At 38.0% G+C, this 13,844-nt stretch overlaps 1 protein-coding gene across 2 annotated transcripts in view; it reads right to left on the reverse strand.

Annotated features, from left to right (window-relative positions):
* Window positions 1-13,844, reverse strand: part of LOC113058188 (dedicator of cytokinesis protein 10-like) — a 97,170-nt gene that overhangs the window by 59,269 nt on the left and 24,057 nt on the right. Inside the window, exon 1 of one of the 2 annotated variants that reach the window (XM_026225859.1) lies at window positions 10,969-11,404. The exons of the other annotated variant lie outside the window; for it this stretch is intronic. Within the exon in view, the coding sequence (XP_026081644.1) occupies window positions 10,969-11,124 (156 nt within the window). The 5' untranslated portion in view covers window positions 11,125-11,404. Of the gene's footprint in view, window positions 1-10,968; window positions 11,405-13,844 lie in introns of those variants that run through there. 2 annotated transcript variants of the gene reach the window in all.

A 13,844-nucleotide genomic window follows, 5' to 3' on the forward strand; every position in this document is an offset into this window, starting at 1 on the left:
CTTTTGAATAACACACCATTTAGTTTTAGTCACATTTTAGTCATCTGAAATGTTTTAGTCTTAGTCTAGTTTTAGTCCACTAAATATCATAAGAGTTTTAGTCTTAGTCTAGTCTTAAGTCTTTTAGTCTTAGTCTAGTTTTTTTTAGTAGAACAAAGTCAACTTAGTTGACTAAATGTTTCCATCAGTCTGTTATGGAATGGTATTTATAAAATAAACATAAGGCCTGCTCTCAATGAAAAATATACATGCTCTCTGAAAAAGATATGCATTCGTCCTGAATGATATGCAATGCATATGACATTCTTTCAAGATGAAGTACAGTATTATTGAAATAGACAACCTATATTATATTTGTATTGTATGTTCATTCTATTTCTTTATTTGTGCTATTTAGACAAAGTTTACATTTTTTTAAGTTTGTTTTTGTTCATTTAAAATAGCACTGCATAGTCTTCACTGTAAAATAAAATACACAATCAAACCAAAATGTATTCAGACACCTTCAACGTTTCTTACAATATCACAGTTTATTTGCTGTAGTTTAGAAATTGGTAATAAAATATGACAATAACTCAGGGTTAAACTGTGTCAGAACAACAAATTCATTTTGATAATGTCTGATGCAATGCTTAATTTGGTTCAGTCTGTGGTGTGAAAAGGTTGCATTAGCAATTAAAGAAAGAAACACTTAAGCAAAACATGCTCAGGTCCCTAATAATTTTTATTTATTTTTTTTGTATTTTTTAGTCACTAGTAAAACAATATAATCTATTCTATCTGATTTTTGGATTGACTTTGGATAAATTCTTGTTAAAACTACAAAGTAATTCAATCAAGAGCAGTGAGTGATTTACTTGCATTTTCATACATTAAAGACACTGACAGCAGAGCTAGTAATTTAGGCGCGGTCACTTTAAGAGACAAATGCATCCATTATAAAGATACGCATCCGATTTCTTTCCAACTCTTTACTTTCACTGAAGACATAACTACAGACTTTTTCGAACACACTTTCCAAGACGGGTATTTCGACATATTTAGTATGTATTTGTTGTCGGTACAAAAGCAAGAAGACTTTGAGACGCGGCTCTGCTTGCTCCCTGAACACCAGAACACCGCGCTGCTGAATTGAGCTCTTTCACTTTTCGCTCTTTTTCTTATGTTTATTTAAAATGCGATTTGTATTTGTTCGTTCAGGTGCAGGAGGACGCAAACGTCCTGAAGGAGAGCTCGGTTCAGTGTTGCGCAAGTAACCAGCTGCTTAGTTCAGATTTCCTGCATCGCGGGGCTGAAGCCAACTTGATGTGTTGAATGCTCGGAGCACGTTATAAAACTTATTCTCAAAATACAGATTTCTGTTTTAATAAATGCTCATATTAAAACATAGCATTACACATAAGTAGGTACAAAAATAATCAGTGATACATTTATGACCCCATAAAAATTTGGGTCGCAATGGCATTTCAAAAGGTCGCAGTGTAGTTCCCTGTGTAAACAACTTAACTGTTATGAAAACGTCCTCGAAACTGTGCGAATTTCTGCAAACTCATCTTTGTTCTCTTTTCTGTGTAACTGCTGCTTTGTTTAGCTGTTGCGCTTACATTTGCCGTGGCTTTTTTAAAATGGCTCGGCTGATTCTGCATAGATCAACCTACCCTCAAAGATTCGCTCTGATTGGATCTCTTCTCCATTCGTCCCTCCCATATATTTTCGTCTCATTTTTATTCATGACTAAAGTGTCAGTTATATTTCAGTTAATATGTTTATAGGACAATGCTGAATAAAGTCATAGTTTTTGCTATTTTTTGGACCAAAATGTATTTTTGATGCTTAAAAAAAATGGTTTTTATTACCATTCTGGAAATGGACAGTATATCATAGACACAGTGTCAATGGAGGGGCTGAGAGCTCTCGAACTAAATCTAAAATATCTTGAACTGTGTTCCGAAGATAAAAGGAGGACTTACGGTTTTGGAATGACATGAGGGTTATTAATGACATAATTTTCCTTTTTGGGTGAACTAACCCTTTAATATGATTTGTGGCGTCAGCAAAAACCGGCACATTACTGAAGCACCAACATCTAGTCACATATTGACTAGATAGTATTTCTGTTGAAAAAATAAATTAAATAATAATAATAATAATCATTATAATAATGATTAGATAGAAAATAACCAACTGAAGTTCTCTGAGAGTTGGTGGATGAATGGGATCTGAGAAAAACACTTGCTTCTTCTGGGGAGAATAACAATTTGTGTTCTCCTTGATTGAGAATGACCTTCAGCATTGCAGGATTGATAAGAAAATTCTGGATGCCTGCCTCTCTCATTTCCTTCCTAACTGGCGCAAATGCACTTCTTTTTGCAGTGACCGGAGAAAAATCTGGAAATAAAGACAGCATTGCTCCGTTAGATGTTTTCACTGGGGCGTGAAGTCCGGTGGCCCGCAAAATAGGCTCCCTGTCCCCTGTGTACCTCAACAATCTAAAGATGAAAACCCGTGGTTTAGCGCGATCTGAGGAGAGCCTGGTGTACACGCGATTCGCTCGTTCCACTTCAATCTCTTTGCCCGCCAGAGACAGGAGCCACGTCAGTAACAATCTTTTCTAAAAGCCCATAGGGTCGTCCTTCTCGGACCCTTCAGGCAATCCAACCAAAGGCAGAAAAATTCAAACAAGGTTAACTTATTATATTATTGTTACCTTATAGACTCAAGAATACATCCATTCCAGACATGGAAGACTCTCTGATTTAAATATCAACCAAAACATGTTAGAAGTACACACACATAGATTTAAATAAAATAAATAAAAAAACAAAACAAAACAAAAATGTATATTCAAATCTCAAATCTTTCTCCCAAAGATGAACCCCAGCTGGCTGGCCATCGGTCCTTTTATCCGTGTCAAGGCTGATTTATACTCGATGCATCCGCAAGTTCGCTTGGTGAGCGTTTTTTTTTATGTTTTTGCATAGTTTCTCCAAGGCTTCTTATTTGAATTATGTTTTATTTTTATTGTGCAAAATATAATTAGAATTAATTTAATTATTAATTATACACTATTTGCTTAAAAAAGTCGTCTTGTTTTCGATGTGAAATAAAGCCAATAGTTTAAGATTATTTTAAGTTTGTATATAAAGAAATTATTAATTCATCAACTCATTCTTCTCATCTGTGATTCCCGACAGTTTTAGAAGACAGTCGCTCTATTGTCATTTCAAAGAATAGTGCAATGGCAAACACGGCAAGTATAAAAGCCTTGTCTGTTTGGGAAGGTGCGCTCACAGTCAGCGGAGGCTCACGAAGCGGAGCCAGGCGAAAGTATGAATCCCACTTAACTTTGTTTGTTGTCGTCTTCTAAATAATGTCGCGAGCGGGGCTTGAGGAAGTGATGTCGTTTGCGTCTGCACAGTGCTACCCGATGCAGCCCCTGAAGTGAGACACAGGAAACAGAAATAATTTAGTTTCATCAGTTTTGGTCAACGAGAGGAAGATAAATTTTTCGCATATTTTTATTTTGTAAACCACATTTAGTCTAGTTTTTATTCGTCAACAATAATGCATTTATACATTTAATTATAGTCATCATCACATTACAAGCATTTGCATTGCGTTATGTCACGCATTGCGTTGTGTCCCGTCTTGTTTTTTTTTCACGTGATAAAGGTTCGTTGATGACGATATTTATAGTCATAGTTTTCATTGAGGAGAGCAACACTAGTGGACAGCTGACTCACAAAGCTTTTAGTTTGCAGGAATAACAGAAATGAACTTTTCCACCAAGTTTAAATTGATTTGAAACTTTTTTGTTCATGTACCTTTTCTGAAGTGGCATTTAGATGCATTCACAGAGACTGCTTAATGCACAAATAATGTTTTAAAAAGAAAATGTTCAATAGTGACATCTAAAATGACTTTTGGGGAAAAAAAACTGAAAAAAACTTTAAATATTAACCTAAAATCACCAGAAGGTGGCAGCAAATCACTGGATGAGCCAGTCATTGAATCATTCATTCAACCAATTTGTTTAAATGGCTGATTGATTCAGTATTGAAACAGTAGCTCAGAGACGCAAAACAGTTCTGCTGTGGCTCTGTTTAAAACTATTTTTGTAAAAAAAAAAAAAAAAAATTACAAATCTGAATCACATTAGCAATCGTGCTGATATTTGGAGTTTTTTTTTTTACTCTTTGTGTGATATAACTGTATCAGTTGAAATAAACAAAACCATAAAAGTCATTTGAGGGCATGTCTGCCCCCTTAACTTGAATTTTGGGGGAATTCTAAATGTTTTTTAACTTTCACTTTCACTAAATCACTCGTGCAGATGTCTAACCTACATCTCAGTGTAAGTGTGTACTCTCCAGGTGTGCTTTTGTTTGGATTTTTGCAATACATTTGATAATGTCAAATCCCACATCGTTTAAACAATAATTATGAAATTATAGTAGACCATATATATCACACAGCCCTAGTTGTTAGAAGCTTAATAGTTTGTTTATAGTCTACCTTTGGCTTTTTACTTCTGGAAAATGTATTTAGGTTTTAAATTTCATCATCATAACCAAATCTGTGTTAGAATGATAACATTTCGTTGGAGACAAGGTGTATTTTCTGTAATAATCCAAAAACCAATGGAAAAGTCCTATTGGGGTTCTTTCGATGGAACCATAAGTGATCCTCACAAAATTACATCATCACACCAACGGTCTATAAACAAGCCAGTATTACCACTTTAAGGTTATAGGCATCACAAAATAATCTGATTAACAGAAGATGTAGTGTCAACTTTTATGTTTCAAAATGCATTGACAGTGTTTCATAGTACAACGCATAGTACAACAGGTGGCAAATTTAGGTAATACCTTAAATCATTTACCTTGACATTCACTAGCTCCGCACAACAGGAAGTCCACCATTTTTGTGAAAAGTGCATACAGTTAACTTTAAAATAATTCATTTATACTTCAACATTATGAAAAGAGAGTGAAGAATGCTAAATTACAAAATTATTTTTTTTCAAAAAAATATCTCAAAAAATTTCTCAAACGATTTCGCTATAGCACAGCAATACATTTATGGTGAGAAAAGAGAAACAGGTATTGTCTGACATCTTTTGCATCCATTAAAGCCCATCTTATAAGTTGAAGATCCCTGTGAACGAACGTGTAGATAAATAGTGTAGGAACTCGATTTGCGTGAAGAAATTAATCATAAATGTGCATAAAAAATTTTTTTTAAAGAAATTGTGAGTAAAATTACTTTCGCTGTCAAAAACGCTCTGATCGGAAGTGACGCAACGGCCGGTAAATCTCATCTCTTCTTAATGGAGTCAGACAGTGAAGAGGTTGCAGTAGGGGTAAATGTCAACTCTAACGATGGGCCATTGCCGTACAATTATGAGCCGCCTAGGCGAGAGAGGGGTCAGGCAGAGTTAAGGGGAAGGGTAAATGGACAGAGGAGAGAGATAGGGTTGTGGTGTGAGGAGAATCGGTGGAGTGACCACAGGCTATAGCTAATTTTGGCTAGCATTGTCTCCATGTTTATCACATTGCAGTATCTTTAATAAATCATATTTAGCAATATTGCTGTCGACTTTGTTGTTTTTCAAGCATCCATGTAGATTGTCACCATCTATGCCAGCAACATGTGTCTTAAAATGTTTAATTTAGATCCCAGATTTTAAATGAATGCTGTAGGGTGTAGGCTATAGCTTACATCTGTGATGGTCAGCTAGTCTGGACAGGGATGGAAATGCTGTGCATTTCTGCACAACATACCGTATTTTTCGGACTATTAAGTCGCACCTGAGTATAAATCGCATCAGTCCAAAAATACGTCATGACGAGGAAAAAAACATATATAAGTCGCACCGGACTATAAGTTGCATTTATTTAGACCCAAGAACCAAGAGAAAACAGCCGCGAGAGGGCGCTCTATGGTGCTCAGTGCTCCTGTAGCCTACCACTGAAAACTGTTAAACGAAATATTAACCTAATTTATTTAAAATCCAAGACCAAGAACAGATATCTGGAAAGGCAAGTTATTCAGCTAACGGTACACAATAGTACACAGAACAATAGGCTGAATATGTATGTTAACATAACACATTAACAGTTAGCTACATAATAGCATAAAAACATACCTGGAAGGCTGAATAGGCTAAAATTAACATAACAAGCCAGAGAGTACAACAGTTACCGGTAACACTAAGCAAGTTCACAAAGCTCCAGCGATCTTATTCCACTTCACTGAATCCGTTGAATTCTTCATCCTCTGTGTCGCTTCTGAACAACTCCGCCAACTCCGGAGGAAGATGAAGTGCCGTCTCTTCTTCTTCTGGGGAGTCTGTCGTTAGACTCTGCATCAGTACCAGTTATTCCGGCCTTTCTGAATCCCGACAGGATGGTTTCGGTTGTCACTGAAGCCCATGCTGTGTCGATCCATCCAAGGACTTGCTGATAAGTTGCATGGCGCATGCTCCCGGTTGCCGTGAAGCTGTGCTCTCCATCCAACATCCACTCCTCCCACAGGCAATGCAAGACTCTCTTAAAGCTCCGGTTCACCATGATGTTGAGAGATTGGAGTATTTTGGTTAAGCCTCCAGGGATGATGACAGGTATGGAGTTGCACGCTTTTATTTTATCTTTGAATTGTGGCATTATGTGCGCTCGCATACTGTCCATCACAAGCAGGGCTTTGCGTGTTTTAAAGAAGCCATCAGGATGCTTAGTGTAGCACTTTGTAAGCCAAATGATTATAATTTCTTGATTCATCCACCCTTTCTCATTCACAGCCACAAAAACTGTGGGGGAGATTCATCTTTGGGCATGGTTTTCCGTTTGAAAATGACCATCGGTGGCAATTTCGATCCATCTCCACAACATGCCACCAGCACTCTGAAGTGTGATTTCTCATGACCAGTTGTCACTATATTCGCACTTTTCTGCCCTTTCTCTGCGACACTTCGGCCCATGGGGATGTCAAACTTGAGGGGGACTTCCTCCATGTTGATAATATGGTCCGGTGAGACGTTGTATTCAGTAACCTGCTTTCAACGAACTCACAGAAACTGTCGACCTTAGCTTTGAAGTCTGCTGGCAGTTTCTGACACAATGTTGTCCGTGCTCTGATAGAGAGGCGGTTGCGTTGCATGAAGCGGTAACACCGAGAAGGCCCGCCAGCAAAATCATTTATATTCATCTCCTTGGCTACTACCATGGCGTGGAGACGCAACTGCACTGTTGACAAGCTTCTCCCGGCAGCGCGTTGTTCAAGCACCCATCTGTGGACTCGTTCCTCCAGCTCTGGCCATCTTGCTTTCAGCCCGCGGTTAGCTTTTTTCGTTTTCTTCATTTGAGTTAGAGTAACCTCTGTTTTACGCCAGTCCCTCACAAGTTTCTCACTCACTCCAAACTTTCTTTCTGCTGCTCGATTACCGTTTTCAGCTGCATATTTTACTATCTGCAGTTTGTAATCTCTAGAATAGGATTTTCTTTTTGGGGGCATTTTGTTTGCATTCAGTCTTTCTCAGTTGTCTTTCAGTTAATATTTCAGTTAACAGTTTTCAGTTGTTTTCAGTGGTAGGCTACAGGAGCACTGAGCAGCACAGAGCGCCCTCTCGCGGCTGTATATGGTAATGTTTTCTATTGGTTAATTTTTCTTGGTTCATTTCTCTCGGTTCATGTCAAATAAATTGATAAATAAGTAGCACCTGACTATAAGTCGCAGGACCAGCCAAACTATGAAAAAAAGTGTGACTTATAGTCCGGAAAATACGGTAGTTTATCGTGAATTTTTTTAGAAATTGCTAGCTGATTTGTAATCAGTAACTGCTTTCAGACCTAGGTGTCCGCATGTTCTGCTTCTGTAGATGTCAAGCGTTTGGGACGTATCTGAGCAACATAAGCGGCCAGCTGGAATTCCGAACTTAGCCGGCTGTTATACTACTCCCCTCTTAGTATTTCCAATGGACATTGCGTAAATGAGCTCGTATGTACTGCCGAGTACGTGTATGAAAGCAGTTAGTGTTTCGGTTAGGACAGGAATATGCTGTTCATGTAAATACATTCATTGTTACAATAACCTACTATAACTACAATAACGATAACGACAAACTCTTATCTGTTACAACCTCTCAGACTGCGTAAACCCGGGGTGCTCAACACTACTCCTAGCGATCGACTGTCCTGCAAAGTTTACCTCCAATCCTAATCAAACACACCTGAAGCAACTAATTAAGGTCTTCAGGCTCACTTAAAAAATTAAAGGCAGGTGTGTTTGATTAGGATTGGAGCTAAACTTTGCAGGACAGTTGATCACCAGGAGCAGGGTTGGGCATCCATGACCTTAACCCACACTGAGAACCAGGGCGGCAGCGCCTATGTTTGCCTGTCGTTACGTCTTATGACACGTTCTCTGGGAAAAGGAAGTTTTTTGGAGCGTAGCTTAGAATAGGTATACTTTTTTCTTAATTTCTGCCCGTGGGTGTTGTAAAACATATGTATTCTTATGTATGTCTTTTTAAATTAACACTTTCATACAAGATTCTGTATAAATTAAGTTAAACAATTAAATTGAAAGATGGCCTTTAAGCTGCGTTTGGAAAAGAAGGCTGATCACATGCATATGATTATTGTGTGTAATTTATTTAAGTACTATTAATACTGAAGAACTCTGATTTCATTTTCAATACAGACCCTAAGTGAGATACAAGATGATACTAGTTGTGTTTGTATGAAACGAAAGAACACAGTTTTGATATGAGAGATTTAACCTTCGAGACTGACCAATCAGAATCAAGCATTTCAGAGAGCCAAGTAATCAAAATAATGAACACACAAGACAAACATTATGTAAGTAACTGAACTTTTTAGCAGTTTTTTGGGAGGAATTATATCTGCAGCTTAAGAAGCTCTGTCTTCTTCTTCTCTGCTTTCATGCATCAACTGTGCTTTAGTTTTCTTTGTTTTACACAGCTGTGATAGTCAAGGGAAGATGGTGCAAACTGAAAACAAAGTCCAAGCGATGTGCGTGAGTGTGACAATAGCTGACTTCACTTCTTTGCTTTTATTGGTGAAATTGCTACTTTTTCATGTCAACCACTGTTCATTTTGATCCTCAAGACCACACTGTCACAGTCAGACTCATGCTTTTTCTTCAGCATGGCATGGCCTAAACACACAGCACACAAGTTTTTTTACTCTCTCTGTCTAGATGAAAGCTGTGCTCACTTTTCACTTATCCAACACATTAATTTTCACTGGTTCACTGTGTGCATTACCACAAGCATAGCTTACTGATAGGATCAATCAAGCAGCTACATGCGGCTGATGGTGGTCGATCATAGTGTATGTGTGGAGACTGTGTGTTTTGTGGGGACATAATATAATGCTAGCAACAGGTATTAGGGTTTTTTAAGTATTAATTTTGTGAGAGTGATTTCTTGCTAGAAAAAGAGCAGGAGAACTACCAAGCAAGTGTCTCATAACCAGCAAAATCTATGAAAAGAGTAACTGTTTCATCTCACACAGTAAGTTGCAATGTTCAAAAGTGAAATGCGGTTGTTGTCCAAAGCACAATAAATTAATGTAACCTTTTCCAATGGCTATATTTACAAAATATACACTCATTCAAAGATAGAATCCAAAAACTGATCTCATGAGATGTACTTTGTCAGTGCTGTCATAAATTCACAGACCACTGATGATGCTCAAACAGAAGACCTCTGCTCGTCTTAACAGTTAAAAGTATCATTCCATTCTTCCCATTGTATTATTTCCCTGTATTAAAGGTTTAAAACATTAAGCTCATAAGATTATGCAATTGTGAGATATACACACACACACACACACACACACACATACACACACAAACACACACACACATTTGCAGTGTCCAAGCAAACAAATCAGCTATTTTGAATTTCATATTTGCAGTTCTGTGGTTGAAATGTAGATCATTTTTCTAAAAGCCAGTTTTAAAGGCAAAACAAATGAAATGAACAAAGGTATAAGTAACTCCAGATGCAGAACTGTTTTCAGACTTGTTTTTTTCTTTTTCTGTTGACCTACATGGAAAATCACTGCACCAACTATCAACTTTGACATAGTAAATGAAACTCAGTGTAAGTCACTTTATTTGCCTCGCTCTCCCATGACCCTAGATCTGAGATCTGTCTCTCGGTCCCCACAGAACATAAACACAGCGGTTGCTCTGCTTTTCCCAAAGATCCCAGCATTTTTCCAGGAGTTTTATTTCCCATGAGTGTGTATGCTGCACTACTTCTTCCGCTCTGTCCGTCAGAAACAGGTCTGCATGGATCAATTCCCACTCCAGCTCTCTTCTAAACCTCTCATGCATACACTCAACTACATCTTCACTAGATGGACAGATACTTGAAACCATATAATGTGGAATGCACTAGCACATTCTTTTTCTACGTTACAAAACTGCCCTTGTTTCCATAGTTAAACAACCCATCTTTAATCAATGAAAAACACGTGACATCAGGTCCCTGATCTTCATTCTGCACTTAGAGACGATACACTGTATCAATCCCCAGTCTGTTAACATAATAATGCTAATTCCACTTTGGATCATTACATTTTGCACATAAACATGAATATCTGGACTGAGATTCAATTATTTGAAAATCTGGAATCTGAGGGTGCAAAAACATCTACATTTTTTGAAAATCGCCTTTAAAGTTTTCCAAATGAATTCTTAGCAATGCATATTACTAATCAAAATGTACGTTTTAATATATTTCTTTGGTAGGAAATTACTTAAAATGGAACCTGATCTTTAGTTAATATTCTGGCATAAAAGAAAATCTAGAATTTTTTAGCCATACAATGTATTTTTGGCTTTTGCAAAAAATATATCCCAGTGACTTACGACTGCGTATGTTCTCCAGGGTCACACATATGTATATGTATGGGAGGTAAAAGCTCTGGTTACCATGATGATAGCAGGTTCGCTGGTGACCATCCCCTCTTCCGGTGCTGTGATTTCCAAGAGAAGTTGTTTCTGCTGGTGAGAAAATATGCGTGAATGGTTTCTTCTCATCATGGAGTGGAGTAGACTGGTGGTACAGCCCATGCCTGAAGAGAGCATCCCAAACCAGCATAGAGCTTCAGAGGATTCCAACCTGAAGCTGAATCCTCCGAAGAATCACTTCTTAGAGTCAACACTAGCTTTTTTAAACTGCTTCACAGCTAGGCCTAATTTGGGGTCATCAGATGCAAAAAAAAATTTTTTTTAAGGTCTAAAATCAGAATTAGACTAAAGTAAAGTCTCAAGATCATGTTGATTAAGTCCATCAAGTGTTGGTCCTCTCATCGTGTTCTCCTGCCATTCTGTCTGCTGGCCAGGTCTGCCTCTGCAGATCCACTAACATCCTGTGAGCGTCTTCCAAATCCACACACTCTCTCTCTCTTTCTGGAGAGCAGGAAACACTGACAACATTGTCTCAGCACACAGATCTGCTGCAGCTGTGCACAGCTGGGCGCACCAATCAGCACCCGCCTCCACATCAGCTGACCAGGAGAAAGAGCCAAAATCCCGCTGGCAGTATATACACTCCCACAGTCTGCTCCTGGACCCTCGGTCTCACTTACTCCCATTTGCTTTGCCCTTTGTTTTCTTCCACTCTCTTCTTTTAGCACAGAAGACTTGTGGTTTATAAGAAAGGCTTAGGTTTATCTCTAAAAGAGTGAAATAATAAAATCAAGCTGCTTTCTGTTTAGCAAATAGAGATGTGTCTGATGAGGTTGGTATGAACTATTAAGCAGCTACAGACAACATGGTGAGCTGACAAACAAACAGGCCGTCCCATAGAGACAAAACACTGACAGTTGCTCTGGATTGTGGTTTTTACGTGACTCACTTCCAAACGTTTTCAATGACTACTGCACCATTGTTTGAACGACCTACTAGCCACTGCACACACTGGTCTATTACAGTGGTAAGTTTAAGGTTCAGGTGCATGCCCCTAAACAGAATGCAGTCACTTTTACTGGCCTGTCAAACAGAAACTTTTTTGTACTCTTTCTTTGTAATCCAAAAGGTGATATTCTATATTAGAGACGGAGAGCCCACAGCCACTGCTCTGTAGGATACACATTTAGCTCAGTCATGAAACTCTAGCAGCGCAGTAAAACTCTAGCAGTCTTGCAGGGTACTTTCAGAAACCTTCCACCTCCCCCAGCTCCACCTGTAGAGATCTGCTATGAGTAATTTCATGGGTGCTATTTGTGCATCAGAAGTGTCTTGTTTGCTCACAGCAGCATGTCTGTGAATGTTTTGGAAGTAGCAAGTCTGTATTTGATCTTACTATTTTGAAAGCTCTCATGACTGAGCGAGATTCTACATCAATTCTGAACATTTGATCTTTTTTATTATTGTACTGTTTCATACAATGTCACATTAATCACTAGCACTTTAAAAGAAGTAAACTTGTATCCTGACTAGAAGTCTGCTACCCGACCCAAGCCTGATGGGTCCTGAAATACTCTTGGGTCTCAGGTCATGTTCAGGTTAATGTTTTATTAATAGTTTCAGGTTGGTCTTGGGTTTTTCATGCTACACTGCTTTCATTGACGCACACACACACACCTTACTTGCTCATAGAGATCGGTGATCGCTCAGCACACACACAGAAACGCTGTGATGCACACAAACTTTAATTGATAAAATAGCTTCGATATACTTAATTCATTAAATTAAATGTGATCTTACTGCACTACTCCATCTCTGTCTGATTTAAAGCAGGCAGAATGCTAACGAGCCAAAACTTATGAAAATTACCAAAATTCGTACCATTTGTCCTCGAAAAGCGAATTCTGTGAAACATTTTTCTTCATTTTTTCATTTGCTTTGAACTTTGAGTGTTGTAACTTTGATGATGTTGTTTATGCTCAAACAGCAACATTAAAATAACTACAGTTACAACTAACATCACACTAGCTAAAGTTAAAAAGGTGAAATCATAATCAATGACCCCTTTGAGGCCGATATACTCATCTGGGTTAATGACATGAAGGCGTCATTAACCCAATATATATATTTTTTTATTAAATCTTTCCAGCATGTTCGTTGCGGTGAATTTAGGCAGTTTGGCACACTACCTGTATAAACCACACTCTTCAAACCAAACATTTGAGGCAACTGTGAAGCAAAATAACAGGTCATTTCACATGTTGGTCCATAAAAACAAAGCATTTGTGGACAGAATGCATTTACACTTGTACTTGCAACTGCATCAGGCATCATCTGAGAACGTTTACAATGTGTTTAACCATTTAGTTTGTGGACTGCAAAAGATTGTATGTGTGTGTGACATATGAGGTTACTTCTGCGTAAAACCTCAACACACAGGATATTGCACACCTATCAAAACTTCTGAGAAACAGAAAGCAGGAGGCTGTGTGTGTGTGTGTGTGTGTCAAGGTCCTGCAAGCCATGTGACCAAAATATGCACTGGTGGTTGCATGGAAGACTAATGTTAATTGTACTGCTTTTGTGCCATCTAGTGTTTGTCCATCTACACCACAGGAAATTCCCTTTTTTCAATCATGAAATAATATATTTAGGCATTGAATCAGTAAGTCATAATCAGTTTTAAATGAGGAAAACTTAAGTAAATTGCCTATAATTCATTTCTGTCCAATTGACCTGCCTACAGGAGAACCTCATGCACATTCTGTGCACATCATTCAACCCCTTTTTCTATTTTGAAAAATTGTTTATAAGTGAATAAAAAACTAAATTAAGATCTATTTTTAATATACAGTGACCCTGTCCATTCAAAAGACTTGGATTAATCCAGTCGATCC

The sequence above is a fragment of the Carassius auratus genome, chromosome 40, assembly GCF_003368295.1.
Source record: "Carassius auratus strain Wakin chromosome 40, ASM336829v1, whole genome shotgun sequence".
In the NCBI taxonomy this organism is placed as follows: Eukaryota; Metazoa; Chordata; class Actinopteri; order Cypriniformes; family Cyprinidae; genus Carassius; species Carassius auratus.